The sequence below is a fragment of the Aythya fuligula genome, chromosome 7 (genome assembly GCF_009819795.1).
Source record: "Aythya fuligula isolate bAytFul2 chromosome 7, bAytFul2.pri, whole genome shotgun sequence".
In the NCBI taxonomy this organism is placed as follows: Eukaryota; Metazoa; Chordata; class Aves; order Anseriformes; family Anatidae; genus Aythya; species Aythya fuligula.
The window spans coordinates 24,639,164-24,661,517 of NC_045565.1; the positions used below are offsets into that span (position 1 = coordinate 24,639,164).

Here is a 22,354-nt window from a genome sequence, read left to right on the forward strand (position 1 = left end):
AGTAAGTGTTGAGGGTTCTTCTGGCTTGTGTGCCTCTGTCTGGTGGTAATACGGATCAAGGCTGGGTGTGATAGCAGCATTCAGAAAATATTATTTTATCCATTGCCATTGCAGTGCCCCTCCATTTTATGAACAGCTCAGCTGCAAATTTCACTAGTCTCTTGAACCGTATCTTGTTACACTCAATCTACATAAAACAAAACCCAGAACATAACCAACATGACTCATGACTTGATGGTAGCTCGATTCTGCATTTCTGAGAACTCCTGACACTAGGGCTCATGGTCTCCTCGTGCTGGGAGTTAGATCTATAAAGCAACTCAGAATTATGCTGCAGTACAAATAGTATTTAGTTAGGTTCTGTCTTAGCCATGCCATTGATAAGTAGGTAACCAGAAAATGAAACCAGAGTTATTAAGTGAGGAAATGATATACTGTTTGTAAACTAACAAGTCCAAGCACACCTTCCTCTCGCTTCCTGAGTGTGAAGCTGGCTCATCTCCCATGAGGGCAGAGATGCCATCCCATAGACGGTCTGCTGTTACAGCTCTTCTATCATCAGAACCAGAAGTGACTGGAGGAAAGCCAAGGTTAAAAGGAGACCAACAGAAATAAACAGCAGCAGGAGAGCTGAAAGAAGATTGGCACATTTTAAAGCAAGCAGGCTGATTATCTTTATGCAGGAAACTGCACAGCCCACATTTCAGCCTTGGCAACTGCCAAAGGTCACCCCCGCTGCATGCTGATGTGCCAAGCAGAGCCCCAGGGGGTGCAGCAGGAGCTGGAGAGCAGATAGAGCATCAGCACCTTGAGGGAATGCTCTAGGGTAGAAGGCGGCAGGATGTTCAGCCAGAAGGCTAAGCTAAGAATATGCTTTCTGAAGGCAACTGAGGAAGAAAAGAAGTGAACAAATGTGAAATAAAAGAAGTCACTAAGGGCTCATAACAAAACATCCTGGGTAACAAAATTGCATCGAAGCTTCAGTTGACCTCTCATTAAGCCACTGGAAGAGTGCAAAAGGGAGTCTTGATCATCTGCATTTTTACTAGCATGTGATTTACCCCCCAGATAAACAGCAAAGATATTTCAGAAACAGTAACTACCAATTTAGCAGACAGTTTACCTAGTTGATCAGTCATTAATTTTTATTTATTAAAACAGAGACTGACATTCACCTCAGAGGCAGTGGCAATGTTGTCATCTTGAAGCTATGCACAAGTTAGTTAATTCAAATTTATGTCCTTCTACAATAATCCTATCAGCTTCTATACAGCTGGTTAGCTCTGGAAACAAGCCCTTCGGTAGGCATGAAGTTCAAGCCAGGACTAGGAGAGAATTTGCAATGTAAAATGTGACTATGCTGCTATTTTTTTGTAAGCATAGAGCTATATATAAATAAAACTGTAAGTAGTGATGAAACAAGAAGAGACAGTATTGTCAAGCCAGATACCTTGTATAAAGCCAGGACGATCAGAATGGCAGAGAAAGACCTGGTTCACAAGGGACTTAACAACAACCAGAAACACAAACAAAAATAATTTAGTGGCTTTGGCAAAGAGATGTCTGTATTAAGCACAAAAAAAGTCTTGTAACTACATAGGCCTTGTATCTATGTTGAAAAATCAATTGGAGATTCTGGTATTAAATTACCTTTCACCATTAAACTGAAGTTTGTGATTCTAACAACCCCAGAGAACATCCAGCAGTTTCAATATTAAATTGCTACAATTTTGAGGCTGACAGAGGTAGCACAGAATGGAAATACGAGAGCTCAATTTAAAATTGGCTAAAATAAACTTTATTTTACTGTTACAATATATAATCTCTTATCAACACAACTCACAAAGTGTTTACAAAATAATCCCATTTTCTGCTGCATTTTAAACACTAAGTTTGTACAAACTTTGAAAGTAAAATAGGAAACCATAGTTATAAATGTTTGTTAATTTTTTTAGAAGCATCACGGGAATTACTTCCACTAAGACTTTATCTTACGGTGTCATCTTCACAGGCAAAACTGAACATTTATTGTAAAGACCTGAGGAAGGATTCATGAAAGCATTTTTTAGACAAAAGATCCCAGTATTCCTAGGTTGACAGCATAGCAGTGAACGTGACAGGGAGCAAATGCTTTTGAGCTAGCTTAGGCACTCTGAAACGCCTTACAAAGGGATCTCCACCCCCTTCACTACATTGACCATCGAGGGAGCCTGGTACCTAACAGCAGCTTTCACAGCTCTCTCCCATGTTTATGACTGAGAGCGCAGCAAGACCGTAACATACAAAGCTCTGATCCTTAATGCTGCACAAGAAACAATGGAAATCTTACACAGAACTTGAGATATAATTATCACAAAACCCTAGCGTTTTTATGTTATTATTATTTTTTTTTTTAATATAAAAAAAGATATCTATTGTCTTCTGGGAATCTGGTAGTAGTGATAGGCACGTATTTTGTTATTTAACATACTCAAACCTGGTCTGCACTAATACACATTAGAAGGCGTGGAAAAAGCTACTATTTTTTCACTGCTGCTAGAAAGATGGGTGCTAAAATTAAAGAACCTGTGTTTTTGCTAGTCAAGTCATTTGACAGATTTTACGTGACAGCAGAATCAAGCTGACAGTGATTATTGTAAATACAGCAAGCAGGTAGAAAGAGGTGCTACGTTTTCTTTTCCATGCATAGTTTAAACAGCTTACAGCCAGCTCATCTCCATTAAGAGTGGAGATGTACAATCCACCATTTGGTATAAGTCAAGCTACCAGCAAATTTATCTCCAGTGCAAACAAAATTGTTTTTCTTGAAGAAAAACAAGTAAATTTAATGCTACTTCTGGGAAAAATGTTTGTGATACATTATTTTCTACCTATTTTGGTCTGTATTTCAAGAGTTCCCTTCTCACTAAATCACATCTGAAGACAAATGATCACCATTCACTTTTTCTACCAAATGACTGTCTCTTCCCCAGAATACATTATACTGCCCACTGAAGATCATCCCTGAGAGCACTATTCTAGCTAGACACTTAGAAAGTAAGCAAATCCCATAGCTTAGAGGAAAAGGGCTGCTCACCCCATGAGATCTTGTGGTTTTAGGAAGTATTTAAAGAAATGCAGCAACTCTGAGCGTTTAAAGTCCCTGAGCTGAGTGAAATTTTAAGACAGTCATTTTTAACACAAAGCATAGCATAGCAACATCCACAGCTGTACCTACAGAAGCTTTTTTTTTTTTTTTTTTTAAAACAGTGATAAAGTCAGATGTTAAATTACAAGCATACAGCAGTTAGCAGTGGTTCCTTTTACTTGCTTCCTGTCACAGAAAACATGATGGCCTTCTTTGGTGAGAAACAGCAGTGAAGAAGCTTGAGGACTTTGCATTCTTTCACCTTCTGATGTATTAGCAATCTAGGTTATGTTTAGCGGAGACACCACGAGGCCATAGTGCAGTACAAGTAAGCCATCCTAGAGAGAAGAGAGATAAACTGTGTTATCATATCACTTTACCTTCTCCATGAGGCATTTTCATCACAGCCCAGTATGACACTTGCATGGCAGAACTGCAGCTTCAACCTCACTCATTTCAGAGCATTCCGCTTCCATAAGAGGAATGCAATTTTTAAGCGTTATAATGGAATTGTCTCATTTTCATATAATAGGCTCCCTTTACAACTTATATTGCTTTCCACATGATACTACGAGGCAGAATAAATCACTTAAATAGCTCTAGAAGGAGCTGCCAAAATCTGGTCATTAACTCAGGACACTGAAAGTCAAAAAGACACAGAAAGAGAATGCAGGAAAAGAGGGAGGAAACACATAGTTGCCTGAGCATGGAACTCAGATTCCAACTTTTAATGTTAATTTTATTAAATTCACTGGTGGCTCTACCTTTTTGCAGCTTTATTACCTTTAGCAACTGGGATAACTTAAGCTAGAAAGACAATATAACAGATCATATCAAAAGTTAAACTTTTTATTTTTAAATAGAAAAGCATTGTTTACATCTCTACAAGTTAGCCAGAGTCTTGAATATGTCAGTAACACATTAAATATAATTGTCAGTTTTTTCCTTATGCAGAAATAGTTAGAGAACTTATGGTGCCAGCTTACCATTTCTTCCTAATTCTAGATGCACAACTAAACACTTCTTAAATCCCCATGCTTCTACTGAAGTTAACAAAAGAACCTTTCACTTGTGAGATGGGATACTTCCTGACTCATTAATGTCTTACTTATGTCACTTAATTCACACGCACAGCTGGTGAAAGGTCTAGCAGTTAGTCTGCTTCCACCTCTGAAACCTGTTCCTGCTACTGATCCCCTGGGAATCTGACTTGTCACGTTAGACCTATTTATATGGACAGGCTTTAGTAAATGTTTTCTTTTGAAGAGAGAAATGCATTAATCACAGCTGACACATTAGAATTTCTACCGTATTTTGGTTTTGATGTTTTATCCATTAACATTAGGACCTGAGATATGTTCCACAGAAGTTCCACAGTTCTGTGTGAAGGACTGCATTTAAAAAACCCACAAACTTGCTCAGTCACTTTCAAATCCATAAACTTTGGCATCTGCAAGTCAAATCCAAGGGAAATAAAATCCAAACGCTTTGTTCTGATCTCCAGTCTTGATCATATGACTGATATCGTTGTGTCCAATGATTCAAAGGGATTAAAATGCAGAAAAGTGGGTCAAAGTAGTCTTTTATATGAAGTGTCAAAAACAACATTTACTCTATGCCTAACAAAGTGGGATGACTACACTACAAAGTGTTGATAGGAGATACTTGTCTTCACTTCTTGTTAGGTGAAACAAGTCCTTTGAAGTTACTTACCAACCTCTTGGCACAGAGTATGTTGCTATACCTCCACAAAGCCGTATTTATACTCATTGTGCCTGCTGGCTACTTCCATAGAAAAAATAAAGCACATTCAAAATTCCTTTCAGAGAACTGTGATCAAAACAATTTTCCTCTATGAAAAAGTTGCTTAAAGAAAATAAAGATTTTCAAGAAAAAATGCTACAATGTATTCTTTGATTAATGAGCTTTCAAATGGATGTATTTGGCAATAGGACATTTCAAGAAGTTAGCTATTTACACAGGATATATCCTTCTTAAACCAAAAGGCCAAGCCAATGCAATTACTTAATTGCTGAGACTTAACCCAGTACTGGTATTGCTTACTCTGTAATTGGCCTCTTTTTAGATATTATACATTTTTATGTCTGTTCAGCTATTTTTTCTAGACACTATTCCGAAAAGGAAATCCAAACTGAAAATGAGGCTTATTACAGATCTCAAATCAGAATAACTCATATGTGCCCAAAGTAAAAAAAAAAAAAAAAAAAAAAAAAAAAAGGAGAGAAGTGTAAACCCTTCTTACAGCAACCCCCCAGAAACTTGTAGACCTGTCCTAAAATGGAAAAAATCCTGCCTGTTAAACCCTAATATAAACTAATATAAGCTGAATGACAGAAAAATCGTAGCATATGCACTTTTTGATGTTTTAAGAGCAGCAGTGACAAGAAGCACCCCACTTTCCAAATTCAATATCCCCACAGCAAAGAGTAAAGCACTTTCATACCAGATGCGCGCTAGAGGGTCACGCTAATTAAATCAGATCACAGCTCTTACTGCCTAGCTCAGGAGACGCTAAAAAAACACAATGAGATTGGGTTACAAAAAGGTGAGAGTTACAAAGAGAGCAGTATAATCTGCAAGACCTCTGTGCCAAGGGCCAGGGACATAAAAGAATCTACTCTCTTTAGCTTTTCCCATGTGTGAGCTCATTATACCCATCAGTGACGCAGAGCCTTGAGAAGGACAATTTCAGACAGGAGAAAATAACCAGCAGCTTGGCTCATGTTGCATTTGTGCAGCAGAGGGGACGAAGGTAATGCAGGGAAGAAATTATATGCCTGTGTAATTAACAACAAGCTTCCTTCCTCAGCTACTTGAGGAAACTCTCGATCACAGGCAGATCTCAACGCTTGGTAGCAAAATTGAGCCTTTCAGAAATTTCTGTCAGTCTTTGCAGGAAATTTACTCCTTGCAGTAAATTTCTGAAGCTTTAGTTTTAAAAATTAAGCAGTTACTTCTTTTCATATTAATTCTGTGCAGTAACATTTGTATTTTTCTTCCCTAACTAGAGTTAAAAATCACATTTCAAGCTAATTAGAAAGGCTCAACCAACAAACTCCATTTCATAAACCTTAAAGTATCTTTAAATCTACGAGGCTATAACAAATTTATTGTAAAACTGTACTTGCTGAACATAAGTGCACTTAACATGATTAAAAACAGACGTGTGAAGTAAAACAAGATTTTTTTAAAGCCTTCTATCAAGTACTCAAAAATTATCATGTTAGTCATTTATATTCAACCACTAAGAACAGTTACCTATTCACTCCAATTACAGCAATACAAATAAGTTACTATGGGGTCTGTATTAGGAATACTTATTTTACCAAACTTTAGTCCCAAAGCTGGGAAAAAATCAGACAACCTTGAAGAAGGTTGAACATTTAATCTTCCAACACTTGTCAGAAAGGCACGTAATAATTCTGAACAGGTAAATCCCACTACCTTGTACCTTTTAGTTCAGTCATGCTCTGAGACAGCATTACACATTGCTGCTCAGTATGCAAAAAAGACAAACCCAAAAATCAAAACCACTATGAGCATTTAATAACTCTTTAGGACTAAAACCACCTAAAACATTACAGCGATGACAGCCCAGAAAAACAAATCACGATGTATGTTATGCTGCACTGAATTCTGAGAAACTCTTCCAATATAAATACTGCCAAAGGCATAAATTTGAACATGCATTCTTTGACAAACTGAAACTTATCTGCCTTTCTGAACCCACTTTTCCTCAGCAAAAAGAGTAATTGCTGACGTGAATGAACTTGCAAATGGAAAAAAAAGCAATTCGAAACAGGTAATTTTCTCCTCTAACAGTGACTGTACTCAAAAACCAAACCAAAACATAAAGAACATTTTGCATAAGCTGAAAAGATTTTCTAAGTGATTTCTTCAGACAAGTTAGTGTTACCTAATAGTTTAAAAAATATTCTAATTTCAACCAGAAAACTTAGCACAAAGCCCCAGCTGCCATACGTACCTGTACAGCACTCTCTCCTATGACTTGCCGGATTTCCCTCAGCGTCTGGTAGTGTTCTAGTAGGTGATCACCACATATTATGTCTACCTGTGAAAGCCCACAAAAACAGTCAAGTTCAACCTACCCTTAGACTAGTAAAACAGCATCTAAGCCCTTTACATTTGATATTTCATAAAGTAAACCCAACATTGTTTGAAAGAGTTGAATTCTAGTGTTTTTGATGCTATAGGCATCTTCACCTTTGCTGTTCAAATGAGTTTAGCATGCACAGCCCAAATGCACTCCCCAGATTGGGGCTCACTTTCGCATCAGAGAAGACGGTTTGGTTCAGCCCCAGTTGGGCATTTCCACTAAAAAACTGTTTAGGAATAGCTGTGATGGATTCAATGGGAATTTAGATTACATATTAAAATGATCCCACAAACATCCTCAGTCATTCATCAGCTGCAAAAAAAGGGCAAGTTGTCAGTGCTACTGGCAAGAAATGAGCCAGTGCTTCCCTCACTCTTACCGTGAGTGAGAAAATGTATGAATAACTCTGCTTAACAAGACTGCTTGGAGGAAGGGTTTGAATAAAAAAGATTAAGCTCACTGTATGCCTCTGTCAGCAAATACTTTTCACACAGTCCTTCAAAATGCAATCAATACTTCTGGGATGCCAGTGAAGGGCGTACTCTGCAATTCTAAGTAACGTCCTCTACTGCAGCTAAACTATGTCAGTGATGCCTGCAATTCTGGAGGTGGCACTTCTGTTAAGTAACTGCCCACAAAGACTGTTACTTTGGGAAAAAATAGATTCAGACTGAGGTATTCTGAATGAGGTATTATGAAAAATAAGTTTCCTTATTAGAGCAGCTAACACAGCACTGTCTCTCTCACAACTGCAGCTCGGTTGTATTCTCCTTATCAGCAATTCCTGGATGTGGAAACCAGAGGGCTGTCACCTGAATTACAATGACCAAACCTCAGAATTAAGAGCACTGACAACATGCCGTTCCACAGCTTTCAGCAACGAGCAAGATTATGCTTTGCCACTGAACTAGTCAGGAAGCATACTGCAGTATCATTACATGTACTCTTCCATGGTTTCTCTTATATAGTCTTCCACGATAGAATGTACTTTGTGCTTCAGTGCAATTTGTCTGTATTTATGCTCTTCTGCATTCTGACCCACTATCTCTCTCCTGTTCTTCATGAAAATATTTAGGTCTGCTCACGCTGGCAGGTTATTATTCTCAGAAACTGGAACACGAATTCTAATCCTTAGAGACTTGGAACAGGCTTATTTACTTCATCTATATAGCGTGAGAATAATGCAGAATACTCCAGCCATGCCAGACTTAATCTTAAATAATAGTTCCAAAATGTGCAGAAGATGTAAATTGTATATTACTTCTCCTTTTAGATTCTAAGAGGAAGCAGCAAGAAAAATCCTCGATATAACATTAAACATTGATTAGATATTGATCCATATATACATATGTATATTTAACGTCAACATTTGGGCTTTTTAAGAAACCTATCTTTTTGTTTTTGAAAGCTGGTTGAAGTTATTTTTCCTGTTTCCCTTGCATTCTAGCTTCTAGATTTATTACTCTAGAAGGACAGACATATCTGCTTTACTTTCCAGTGATGAGTTCAATTACTTCTGTTTCATAAGACTACTTACATAATTTTTGTACCATGAAGTACTGAAAATTCAATTTTGTTCTCACTGGTACGTAGTGTGCATACAGGCACACTTTATTTGTTCTATTTTTACAGAAAATATAATCTATTTACCCAATATACAATATAAACAGACATAAGGGCAACTGCTGATGAGCTTTCCAAACAGAATGAGAAATCTTGTTTCAAAAATATCCCACTGCTCATCCTCCTGCTGCTCCAGTTTCAAACAGTAGTCATTAAACATCAGTGCCTTCTAATAAATTTGGAATTTTCTCTCATTCACCTCCTCATAGTGCTCAGAATGCCAAATGTCTAATCATCAAATTCTAGCACCTAAGGCAGAATTTCTGCTAGCTAATTGTTATGCTCGAGTTCATTCTGCTAGGACAAAAATATTAAAATATACAATGAAAAAGAAATCCTAGTTCAGCATGGAAAGCAGTTGCAAAATATATGTCTCACAGCAATCCTTGTGCCTTAAAAAGAATTAATATATTCTAGTATGAAGGATGCACCAGCAACAGAAGTGGTATAGATCTACTATAGTCTTGACTGGCTGGTAAATTTGAAGCCAACTAGTACTGACTCCTAGTGAGACAGTGGGAAATTTAACTTCACCTTTTGTTGAAAGGAAAATTGAAGGTGTATCCTCTTAATAACTCGGTCACAGCTTTTAAAATTCGTATTAAAATAAAGCAGCCTTTCCATTATGGCAATTATTTTCATGAAGTGACATTTACTGAGCTATTTATGTAACAAATATGATAACAGGCTACTGTAAGTTAATGCTTACCAAGTAAGCTGAAGTTAAAATGGAAAGCTGTCATATAAGGGACATTCCTCATAAGATTAATCCCAAGGGGAAATCTGGCCTAGAAAGCACTAGATCTCAAATCAATAGTTTCTATGCCAACCCATATTATCCAGGGAAGGACAAAGAAAACATTTGAGGTTAGCATGAGTATCTGGGCTAGTTATTCAAAAGCTAGCAAAGCTTTTAATTTCCCTTAGCTGTGATTTTCTTTTCAAAAGGTACCAGAAACCATCTGTTTCAGGGTCTAAAAATTACTCAAAAAATAATTTTTTGGAAAGAAAGTCTATGAAATTATCAGCTAAGACACAGTAACATTTACTCACTAACAGTGAGTTGCAAAGTGGTGAAGTCCAAGCAGAAAGTAACTAACAGGAAAAAAAAAATTCTCAAGTTACCTCTAGTAGGCGATCTCAAGATCACAAAATCTGAAAGACATCCAGAACACAGGTATAGCTTGATTTTGAAAGATTTTGAATTTTGCCTGCTGAAATCTTACATGGCACTTTAGAAACTCTATGCAAATAATAACGAGAACTTAAAACACATTGCAAATTAGGTGGGAGAGCTATTCCTTGAGGATCACAACACTTCAACAGAATACTTACTCAAAAACCCTAATGTTACTTCTACACTCTAACGAGCAACAGAAACATAGGCATTACATTGATCACAGCAAACTCATACGTGCCCTTACAAGTGGCATACCTGACAAGCAGGGTCCAGATCCATTTTTCTTCTGAGGAACTTCTCCACATGTCCAATTGTTGCCTCCCCTGAAACACGCACAAACTTCTTCTCCAAAGGCTGTAAAGAATAAATGCAAGATGTTAAGACCCTGTACATTTTCAGCCATCATCCCTGGCAAACTCCAAACCTGACTGAAGGCCCAGTAACTGCTGAAGACAGCTTAAGTTTTGGACCTTTCTTTGATATACTTCCAGATTACCTCATACAGAAGAGACTAAATATATATTAACAGACTTCACGTTCAAACTTCCTGCTATTTTAAACAAAAAATAACCACCTATTGACTTCAGTCCTATTTTACTATTGAAGTAGTGGAGAATAAGATTTCCTTTAAATTCAGCACAGAAATTGGTATTACGCAGCTTTTTAAGAACTCTGCTCCCCTTCAGTCCCAGAAAGCAATTACTCAGAATCACAAGAGACTTCCTAAAATTTGCTTCTTTTCCACAAATCAGGCTTTTGCATCAAACATGAATTCAAATAGGTAAACCGTATCATTTTGTAACCAAAGGATCTCAAGTTCCTTGACATGCTAGAAGTATTATGACTCGGGCTAGAATAGATTTAACAGTCCGTGACATTCTAGAATCAATTAAAATAAACTACTATGCGGAACACAAGGGCAAGACTGGTCTGAAACCATTTTGCATAATTTCTAAATACTTTCATAGCAAGGACTGCAACAAGATGACATTTATTATGTCAGCCTCCACAATTTTAATGGGTTTCTTCTCTGTGGATAAAATTTTAAAACAGCTGACTGCTGATACAGGCAGCCAAGCAAACAGGCACAAAGACAGAGCAGATGACTGAGTTCAGAGTAATAAATGGATTTCCTTTTGTGTCAATTAATTGGATTTTTATGTTAACTTCTGAACAGCTGTGATTTACTAGCCAGGTTCATCATATTCTTTTAATTTGAAAAAAAGGTAGATGGGAAGGGGGTCAAAGACTACCCCTGAATTCAATCACAAATTAAGATATGTTGTAACTGTGTTTTTGGAACAATAGTTTGATTTATTAATGTATAAGAGCTAGAAATGCCAGTCAGACCTGACCTAAGCTAATGCAAACTTGATGATGCTGGATTTATGCTTGCTGCATATATAAATCATGGTTTATAGCCAAAAGCCTTATAACCTGTTCTCTCCTTCCACCCCCAGGAGAAAAAAAAAAAAAAAAAAGACAAAAAGGAAACCCTTCATATATGAAGTTCAATGTGTAGTTCAGAAAGATATGGCTGATAAATAATTAAAGAAAAAATAATGCTAAAAAAGGACCAGGGTATGTTTTGTGAAAATGCATAAGAAGGATTTGGAAGGCTGATGAGTAAACCTCTTGATCGTAAAATACAAAAAAAGGCATGAAAATACAGACAAAATGTAGGGAAGAAATACACTGACGCAGGAAGTTAACATGCAATAAGGAATTTGAAAATACTGCAGAATGAATATTAGTTAGAAGATGCAGTATTTCTTAAAAATCATGCAGGAATCTAAATACGCACAAAGGCAGAATGGCACTTTAGTCTATGGACAGTAGGATTATAAGCAGTACAGAGCTATTCACTGTGAGTAAAGGTGGGCAGCTTTTCACCTTCTACATCTTCAGAACACTGGAGTTAAAGTGAATGGAGGTACACTATGGCTTAAATGGGAAAGACACAAAATCACTTTTCTGAGTCACAAACACTCCTTAATGATGTTAGAGCAAGTATTTTTTTTAAAGGCAAAACTATTCCTGTAGGAATGGCATGCACTTAAGACTATCCGGCAAAATAAGTATCTGACACAAGCATTAATATCTGAAAACATAAGTTAGTAAAATGGTTAAATTGCCCTACAGTTATTCTTGTTGGGTCCAAAATGAACAGGATGAAAACCAAACCAGAGAGAAGGGCAAATAAGATCTAGGAAGTATGGCAGGTGATATAAAGGTAAAAAGATTAAAAAATATAAAAAAATCAAACAGTAGCATGACAGGTAATGAGAAAAAAAGAGTAACAAAATGCTGCATGGGTGCAGGGGTATAACAGGTGATGAAAATTATCCATGTACATTTTCAGGAACATTGCTCCCCTTCTACATATTAATTTCTATTTATGAAATTGAAATTACATTTAAATTCTTTGTGAATATTAAATGTTACTTCTTTGAGAGTTTGAAATTGCTTGCTAAGCTCTGATAATAACAAATGTGATTAGTATTAAAGAGAGCAGGAGTAACTGCAGTCATACCCAGTATTTCAGATTTGTGCCTGAGAATATCCTTATTTAAAGATCAACTCAGCTGAAAACAAAGGAAATTGATTAAAAAAACGGAATGAAGACAATCCATATTTCCATTAGTAACACACTTTTTGATCAAATTCTTCAACAGTAAAATTGGAGTTTTGCCGCTAACAATACCAGTAAAATGCTCTTATATTCTGTGCTATTCTATCTTTTGATTCCTACAATTGATACAATGAAAGATAAAATGCAACATACACTGTATAATTTTTAATTATACCTCCTTCTTGCTCCTGAATAGAATCTTTTTCTAAATGTTTAGCCAAAACAGTGGAATGAGATACTGTGCACATCTCTAATTACAGCCTATGAAATAATTATGGCAGTACACAATGTGCAGTTAATCCACAGCTTTTTCTTTTTCTTTTTTTTTTTTTTTTTAAACACCAATTCAGCTCAGTCATATGATCTATACTGGAAGAAGAGACATTCTTTGGCGAGGACTGGGAATGCTATTTGTTGTTTAGCAGAATGACCACCATTCAGACAACTAATTTTGTTAGTGAAAGGATGTAGAAAAGAATAAATTTGCTGCAGACTAAGGAAGTGCATCATACTGTCCACAAAACTTGCATCATTTTTCTTGTTTAAATTTCAATCATATCACAAATTAGACCATTTTTGTGCTTTGGGTAATGCTTCCTCTGAATAACCTAGGTGAGCTTTTCACTGCAATTAGGCATTCTCCTTCAAAAACAGTTTCGTATGAGAATGACTACACCATTGTTCAGGATTCTAAGAAAAGCCATACTAATGCACCTTTTAGAAGGAGATGCAAAAATAACAACCTAGAATCAGCCAGGGGAAGTTTCATCAACATCATTCTCCCAACAAAATTTTAGTTTCCTAGCCTTGGAAGCATTCTCCTACTCTGTAGCATTGATAGGCTTGACGATGCACTCTAATGCAGGATTATTCATTTATGCTATGCTGGTGAAAGTTCAGGCTGCACTCAATGTAAGAAAAACAAAGAAACTAAATTAAATACATTCAGGTTACACGTATTTCTGAAGTAAACATAAGCAAATAAGAGAATAGTGGCATAAGAGAAATATTTAAATCACATCTGCACCTTAAAATTCCCTGTGCCTTCGTTAGCTCTGAAAAACAAGAGAAGAGTAAACACAATCAATATTGCTAAGGTTAACAGTTAGTAACACCCTCAAGCTTTCTTACAATGATGACTTTCTGATTTAATAGTCTGACATACCAAGCTTATTTTTGAATCAGACTCTTCCTTTCATTAAACTAGTATATAAAACCATATTACTCTGAAGTTATATGTATCTTTCCCACCAAGCCTTTATTTGGTTCCCCATTTCTTTTTGTGAATTCAGCTGTTTATGACTTTGAAGTTTGTCTACGTGAAATGGAAAATAAATCAACACATCCTAAAGCTCTTTTTACACACACTAACATTAGTTTTCATGGGAACAGGCTGTAATATTAATGCTGTTTAAACATCCACACTTCATTATCCTTGATGTTTGGAACTTTAACAGACAGTACCTAAAAGCTGCTGAGAGAACATGCCCAACCACTAAAGAGGCTTTCTGGGCCAGTGGTTGGCCTTCCAGACTATTTATAATCACAGGATTAATGGTAATGCAATCTAGGAACTCAGAAAAGCAGCAGGTGCTTCTCTGGAAGGTAAAACACACACAGGGTGGCAAATGACCAAATTCCTACCTGCCTTCAATAGAGGTTCATTGATTTACACAGCCTGAGCACGTGACTGTTATCTAGGCTCCACACCCCCATCCTGTAGGGCAGCGTATCAAATTCTCAATGAATTAAGCACAGCTCATGACATTCCCTTACTCTTGTATTACTTTAGCAAGTACATGCACAGCAAGGTTAAATTGCAGTATTTCACTGCATTGGAAAAGGCAAAAATCAAATAGCACTACAAATTAACTATATTTCTACTGACCATTTGCTTGCACAGCAAGCACTTGTAACGCTTGTGCAGACCACACATTAGCATGACACTTCAAGTTACTGTAATTAGATAACTCCACCTCTAAATACATACTAACCATCAGACAGACTTAAAAACTATCACCAATTTCTACCACTGAAGTGAAATTTAAATTTACTAGGAAGCAAACATACAAGCTTTTCCACTCCTGCTGTCATTTTCTTTGATATAGCTCCACTGCCACAGGAGACTACTTACTATACTCTAAAGACATAACATAGACAACATCAACTTTCAAAGTAAGAATTTGTGCTGGATTGCCCCATCTATTCTGAGTTTTCTTTATACAAAGAGCTTTCTTAACATCTCATTGCCAAGATAAACTGCTTGATTTTGACCTTTGAAGAAAACAGATTAACCCTTAAAGATAAGGTATAAGATAAGATCAAAGGCTAAAAAATGTTTCAAAAATAAATTGCCACAGATGTCAAGCCATCATCCTTTTTTTGTTCCAATCCTTCTGTGCTTCCTTCCATACAAATAACGAAAACACAGTGGACAGTTTCACATGCTATAGATGTTATTTGCACATTCATGATTGCTTTGCTGCTAGCACTAGAATGGAAGCTTGAAATAAAACTACCAGAAAAAATAAATACAACACAGATTCAAAAGCCATCTTGTTCCACAAGCAGGCATGTACGTGTTTAATTAGTTTTGAGATCTAAAGTGTCTGGCTACTTTCTCTTGCTCTGAAAGGAAAAAAAAAAAAAAAAAAAAAAAAAAAAAAAAAAAAGCTGTCCCTGCTGAGAATAACCCGGGGCCACAGGGGGAGTAAGTGGTTGCCTTTCACAGCAGAGATCTAAATCAAAGTACTTTTGCCACACTGAATTCAAACTGTATCTAATCCTGCAGTCAAGATAATCTAAGGAAGCTTTCTATAGAGCGATCAAGAAACAGTGTTCCAACCTGAAAGGGACATACTTGGAATAAAATCTAATTTCAGTTATTAAAGTCATTTTTACATTGCAACTGGCAAGGAATCACTCAGACACGGCAATGTTGGTGTAAGCATGCTCCTTCTGCCACCTGGCGGGCCAGCCCAGCAGTACCTGCCACAGGTCCCTGAATGAGCATCCCTCCTGCTCCTGTCTAGATGCTAACCTGAGGTACAGCCACAGCTGAGGCAATAAAATAACCACATGTATATTCCTAGCCCAACACAAACGTAGGGTAAATGGCATTAGATTTATTATTTTCTACTGAAATTTCAGTCAAAACATTTTAAGTTATGTCTGCATACATCCATCTCATCACATTTTAACCAACAAGGTAACAAATCATGCCTGAGCACCAAGACCACTGGGAGCCTGCATTAAATATACGATGAGGCTCATGCAACGTTAATTGAAGAAGAAAAGCTGTTATAAATACAATAAAAAATGATCTTTTAATGTTCTCTAGACAATACACATTGAATAGCTGTGTCTTTGCTTTCCTCTCCTTGTTCAATATGTGACTTTGCTTTACTTACAATCCTGCTCGTAACGTGAAAGCATTAATTTCCTCCTAGTCTCACTTATTCCAAAGTCTGAATGTATTCCCACACCATCCTACGCAGCAGAGGAGCAATATAATACCTTGTTTAAAAAGAGGAACCTGAGACAGACTGTGTCAAAAAGTAACCAAGGATGGCACGTGCTCAGTTTGAGACATCTAAAACTGGATTTGACTGCAGAACACTTCATACTACTGTTCTAGTCATGACTCCCACAGCTTTAAGCTGCATTTGTGAGCATGAAGCACCCCTGCAAGTCAGTCATACAGGAAACTACCACAGAAGTCAATTATGTGGAGTCACAAGCATTTTTCATGGCACAGGCAGGAACTCATCCCTAGATGTTTAGCTGTAAGCCCTTCTTTCTACAATCTCCTGTCTTATCAATTTAAAGAAATAAGGAAGCCACATGATGGTCAACCACACTTAAAAAAAAAAAAATAAATAAGCCACCCCACCTCCACGATCAAAATCTATCCATACAATAATTTTTTTTTTATGCTCTGAATGAAGCAAGGCAGCAGAAAAATTGGATATAAGATGCAAAAGAGCTAGGACATGAAGTCAAATCAAGTTGATGTGCTTTGCTCATAGCTTCCCAGTTAGTGAGGCCTTCATTTTCCATCATTTGTGCAAACTAGTTTGCAGTAATTATGTATTGAGCTCTCCAAACATTTTGTGCAGACAGTCAAGCCAAAGGAGAAGCAGTCTGCATAGAGGGGGTATGTGCTGCACAAGAATCAAGCCACTTCCTCTCTGCACAGTTAAAGCTTTTAATCTACACTATTTCTCAATCGCTGCCATGTAAATCCGCATATGGGCAAAGCAATACGATTTCTTCGTACTGTGTTCCTGAAAACAGCTCAAATGTTTGGGCTGGAATTTCCTCCCTCAACCCCTCCAAGCTATGGCTAAAAGGCGATGCCCAATACAAAAGCTTCAGTATAAATCAATAAAGCCTTGGAAACTGTCAGGCAAACTTAATAATAGCATTGTTAGTCCCATTTATACCATTTAGGGAATTACTGCTCTTGCTGCTTGGGTTTCCTAGCTTGTTTTGGTCAGATAAAACTTGCTGCTTATGAATTATCAAACCACCAATTGCATTTGACAAATTCCTTGTAGGTCTCAAGTTTCTAGCACCTTGTCAGAGAAGTCCCTTAGCCCTAAATGTTAGAAGTTAATAAATACATCAAGAACATGTTTCTACTGGAGTAGCACAATGGCTACAGTAAAAACCTGACTGCAATAAGTGACCTATATTGCTCAGCAAAGCAGAAAAAAAAGACTCTCCTAGACACAGAGCATCAGGCAGACGCTATATTTTGTAACTAGGAGTAGAGTAGTCTGGTCATTCGTGTCTGTGTGCTGTATCCTGAAGGAACTGTACTGTAGTGCCCAAAACACTAATACTACGCCAATACATTAATACTATGCCAATTTCAGAGATGTCTCTTTGCTTCCTTTTCCCCAGTTCAGAAGGGCTACAACCCTTTCTGGTGTGGTGTCATCAGAATGCATGTTTTTTATGGCTAATAAAAGCATGTCATCATGTATGGTTGCAGCCCCCTAGTTACACGAGCAAGTCCTAGTATAGTCATCATTAACGGTACTGCCACCTACAGGGATTTAGGAAGCACAAGAGACAGGTATTATTCAATTTACTGAGACTACACTACTTTATTGAAAATAAAAGGAATACATCTAAGTTTTAAAGCTCTACACTTTTTAGATATCTATTTTCATAAGAAGACACCTTAAATATTTAACCTTACCTGCCTCATCTAAGGTATTTGTAGTTGGCAGTCACTGTTGCACAGTAAGCTAAAACCAGCTCCCTACTTGCCACTCAAGATAGAAGTACACACTCAAAACTAAAAGCTCTCGTATCAGCCACTTGCTCTCACATTTGCCCCCAACTCACCCAATGAATTCCAGAAGTATTGAGATGTCAAGCTCTGGTGGGATCCGGAACACAGAGCCCAGAACTTTTCGAGGTCTTCCTCTGCTCGCTGGAACTGGCTGTGGGACAGCTAAAATATTCAAATAGCCAAAATGCAAACACAACTTGAAATAAAAACAGCAAAAGACACTAATGTGCGCCAACCAAAACTGATGAGCTCATGGGGAAAAAGCGCCCATGAAATTCATCCTAATTTTTTTTTTTTTTTTTTTTCCAAATCAGCTGTTTATACTTTTCATCCTGGGTATTTGAACCGGCGTTCTGTTAGCTTTCAGCTCAGCATCTCTCCAAACAGAGGTTTATTTGACAGTAAGACAAAAATAACTATGATAATCCCTCATTTGTCTATGGATGTTCAAGTTCTTATTTTTCCACCTTCTTCACTTCCACTGTTTATTAAGGGCTAGAAAATACAATCTGCTGGTACTTTAAATATATTTTCCTGGGTGTAGGTGAAATATAATCCGTAAAAATACCCAACCACAATCTGGGTTTTAGTGTAGCTCTTTTCATCTTCTATTTGTGTAATTTGTGAACTATGAAAACCAAGAATCCCATACTTTCATTACCGCCTGTTTTCTTTAGTTGTGAGTTAATATTTGAAGGAAAGCTAAGATAAGTGGGATAGTAAATATTTCCTTAACAGTGTCCTCTAAATGATTAAAGCTCACCTGGTTTGGGCACTTCTAATCCTCTTTCTTTATAAAAGTCATGCATTTGCTTTTTTTCTCCTGAGAAAAGAAGCCAAAACAATACAGAAAAGATTAGAATGTTATTTCAGATGCTGAGAACATCCATACAGTTTCCATTCATCAGAGCTGAAATGCTTTTCAAGTGCCTACAGACCTCCACTATCACTAGTATTCCATACAAAGTTGGGCTACTGGAAATACCTGGACTCAGATTTTGTTAGTAAAAAATGGAAAAAAAAAAAAAAAAAAGTGTAAGTTGGACAAAAACCATATTGAAATAACTGCACAAAGAAGTATCCTTCTGGCTGTCATTACTCTTACTTTCATATTGTCTATAGTCAATATAGTCCACTAAACATGTGTATTTCACTCAGTCCACCACCAGTAATGGACACATGACAGTGAACACACTTAATAAATCAGAAAAAAACACTCAGAAGTGGGGAGAATAAAAAAGCATTTGAGAGAATCAGTCAGTCCCAGCAACTTTTTTCCTCAGCTGAGAGGAATGAAGTATTGATTAGATGGAATGTTATTTTATTTATACAAAAATACAAAGCATGACTACAAAATATCTGGATGTGTATTTGTACACAATAACACCTGTGTTGCATTAGAGAGCAAAACAAAGCATCTTCAGCACAGTGACTGCTGGGTCCATCATCAGAATGGATGCTTTTTCCTGTTTTGGTGTTTTTCAGGGAAAAACACAAAAAAAACAGAGTTGTTGTTTTAAAAATACAATGCATATTATCTTGCAGACAACTAAACATGGAATAGGAATTTTATTAACAAAGCTAACTGCAACATCACTGCTCTTTCATTGTAGTAATTAAAAATAAAACTTCCAGAACACTGTTGCATACCATGTTTCATTCTACACATATTCACCTGTCTGGGGTACATATGGCTATGTATAACAGTAGTTTGTGGCCAGAAAGATGCGAGTTTGCATAGATAATTAAGATTTAAAATCAAATGTTATGGAATTACTTTAAGGAGCTAAGAGTTAAAAATGAGACTTCAAACAACCGTTCTTTCTGCTCATGCTTTGAAACTCTAGATGGCAATAAAGAAATGGACTTACTTTCCTCTAAGTTGACAACTAATTTATAGACTATGTCTTGTAGCTGCCGGTCCAGCCTATCAAAGAGAATAAAAATAAGAGTGTCTTTAATTCAAAACATTCTGTATTACCCCAAACTGGGAGAAAACCACCAAACATATTGTTGAAATATGACATACATAAAAGCAACAGCGCAGCAACTCTACCTGCCTTAATTCATGTCCTGACAACAGAGCTTCAAAAGAAGCCATTAAGTTAAAAAAAAAGAAAAGGCACCACCCTTCAAGAATTGCTCAAGAAACCAAAACTCCATTTTCGTAGTTAAAAGCTAAACCATGCCAACAAAAGCTTTGTCTAAAAGACAATCAAAACAAATAGCTAAAACCTCAGTGATCTGTAACGCCATGCAAACGTATAAAAATACCCAGGGTGGAAGGGTAAACAAACCCTAGAAAGGGAAAGAATTTTCAAAGAACAAGGAACTGAATAATTTTACATTTGCTATTAAGCTTCCATAAACAAAGAACACAATATCTCTCTTGTAACTCTTCCTTCATTTGACATAGGAAAGCACTGTACAGGCACTGAGAAAGAAACATTTAAAAGCAAACAGCAAAACTCGACTGAAGTTACACTTACAAAAGAGGCACCAACTTATTACCTGATATTATAAAGGGGCTGTGTCTGATGTACAACTATATTGCATTTTGGACATCTGTTGCTATAGTAGAAGTGTCTCACTATGCAGCTTTTACAAACTGTAAAGAAAAGAAATCCATTAAGTCATGTGTCCATTATACAACGCTAACTGTTTAAGCAAGAGAAACAACTACATTTAGACTTGTCAATAAGGTTTGTCAGAGACAAAAAGTCTTTCAATGACTCTATCAAACTTTTCTTAGAGCCTGCTTAAAAACATAAGGTATGTAGTTGTTCTGTTTTTGTTTTACTTGGACTTCCTCTTTCTCTACACAATATTCCCTTCTTCCCTCTCATCTTGGGTAACTAAGCTGACTTCATGATGTTCTGATGCTTGACATATCCACAAATGCATTTTCCTCAAGGAAATGCACAACAAGAATAAACACAACACACACTATCAATAGCAAATTACCTTTGTGAAGCCAGAACACCTGAACACCTGATTCTTGTTTGAATTTGCATCTAGATTCTTAGAATGGAAGCACTGGTACTCACAGGTGTGCAGACACTCTGTAATGGTTGTAGCATCGATAAAGTAACCTTTGCAGATGGAACAGAGGATGTAAGGGGTCAACTCTGCCAGGTTGATCATCCGCTACAAATAAAAAGAGTTGATAAGAGTTTAAATATAGAGGCTAAAATGATAAGTTACGCATTTGCAGCTTCTGAAACATCACATCCTTGAACCATGAAAAAGTTACAAAAAAAATTACAGAAATGGGTTTTCCTAAGAGGTCAATCGTTTGTTGTATAAAGCTCTTTTTTGAAGACTTCTGCCTAGTTTTCAGAATTGATCTTTTTTTTGGGAACAGTGATCCAATTTATTTTATGAATCCAATTTATTTCATGATCCTATTTATTTCATGAACTGCCTAAAAACAAACCACAAACCAACTTTTTTGGGGAAAAATGATTCTGAATAAACTGTCAGAAAACATCACACAATCAGCAAGCTCGAAGCGAACACTGGTGGCAAACAAAACCGTTACTTGGAAAGCGCGTGGAAGAAAGCTTTGGGGCTCCAAATTCTGGCTACGAGGTGCGTTTATGAGGACTATACATACGGAATTTCCCTGCCAGAAACCTGTTACCTCCCCAAAGCCCAGCTTCAGCGCTGGTTTAACCCCGGGAGCTGTCCCTGAGGCTACCAGGCGCCTTCCCCCCCCTTCCCCTCCCTCCCCCCTCAGCGCTCCCGCCTCGAGCCGCACGCGCCCGCCGATGGCGCGGGGCACGCCGGGAGTCGGGCCCTGCCGCGCGACGCGGCCGTTACGGCCGTTACAGCCGTTGGGCACCTCACGGCCGCCCCCCCGCTACCTCCCGGTCGTCGTCCGAGTCGAGCTCGCCGTCGTCCGTCCCGAAGCGTGCCCCGGGGTCCCCCTCGAGCTCCTCTTCCTCCATCTCCTCCTCCTCATCGTCCTCGTCGTCGTCCTCCTCCTCCTCGTCGTCGCCGCTGGACTCGGAGCGGCTCCGCTCGAACTCGAAGGGGACGGGGCGCGACCCCGAGCAGCTGGGGGCTCCCTCCATCTCCCGCTCCTCCTCGGCGGGCCCCGCTGCCGCCGCCGCCGCCGCCCCCTCCCCGCCCGAGAGCACGGAGCCGGCGTCCGCCTCCGCCTCCATCGCTCGGGGCGGGCACCGGGGGGCAACCGCAGGGCCGGCGGCTGGCGGCGCGCGGGGGGTGCTGGGAGTTGTAGTCCTCCAGGCTCCCCCCCGCACAGCGCTTCGCCTCGCCGCCGCCGTAAAGCACCTCCGGCGCCGCCGCAAAGCGAAGCCGCGAGCGCCCGGCCCGTTGCCCTGAGT

At 38.1% G+C, this 22,354-nt stretch overlaps 1 protein-coding gene across 1 annotated transcript; it reads right to left on the bottom strand.

Moving 5' to 3' along the window:
- Positions 1-1,775: 1,775 nt before the first annotated feature.
- PCGF6 (polycomb group ring finger 6) lies at positions 1,776-22,177 on the bottom strand (the record flags this gene model as incomplete). Its single annotated transcript, XM_032191221.1, has 10 exons — positions 1,776-3,465; positions 7,134-7,220; positions 10,324-10,422; positions 13,728-13,755; positions 18,059-18,167; positions 18,769-18,828; positions 19,877-19,932; positions 20,517-20,613; positions 21,053-21,152; positions 21,872-22,177. Coding segments are annotated over 10 exons (999 nt in total), but the record flags the coding sequence as incomplete, so codon positions are not given.
- Positions 22,178-22,354: the final 177 nt, after the last annotated feature.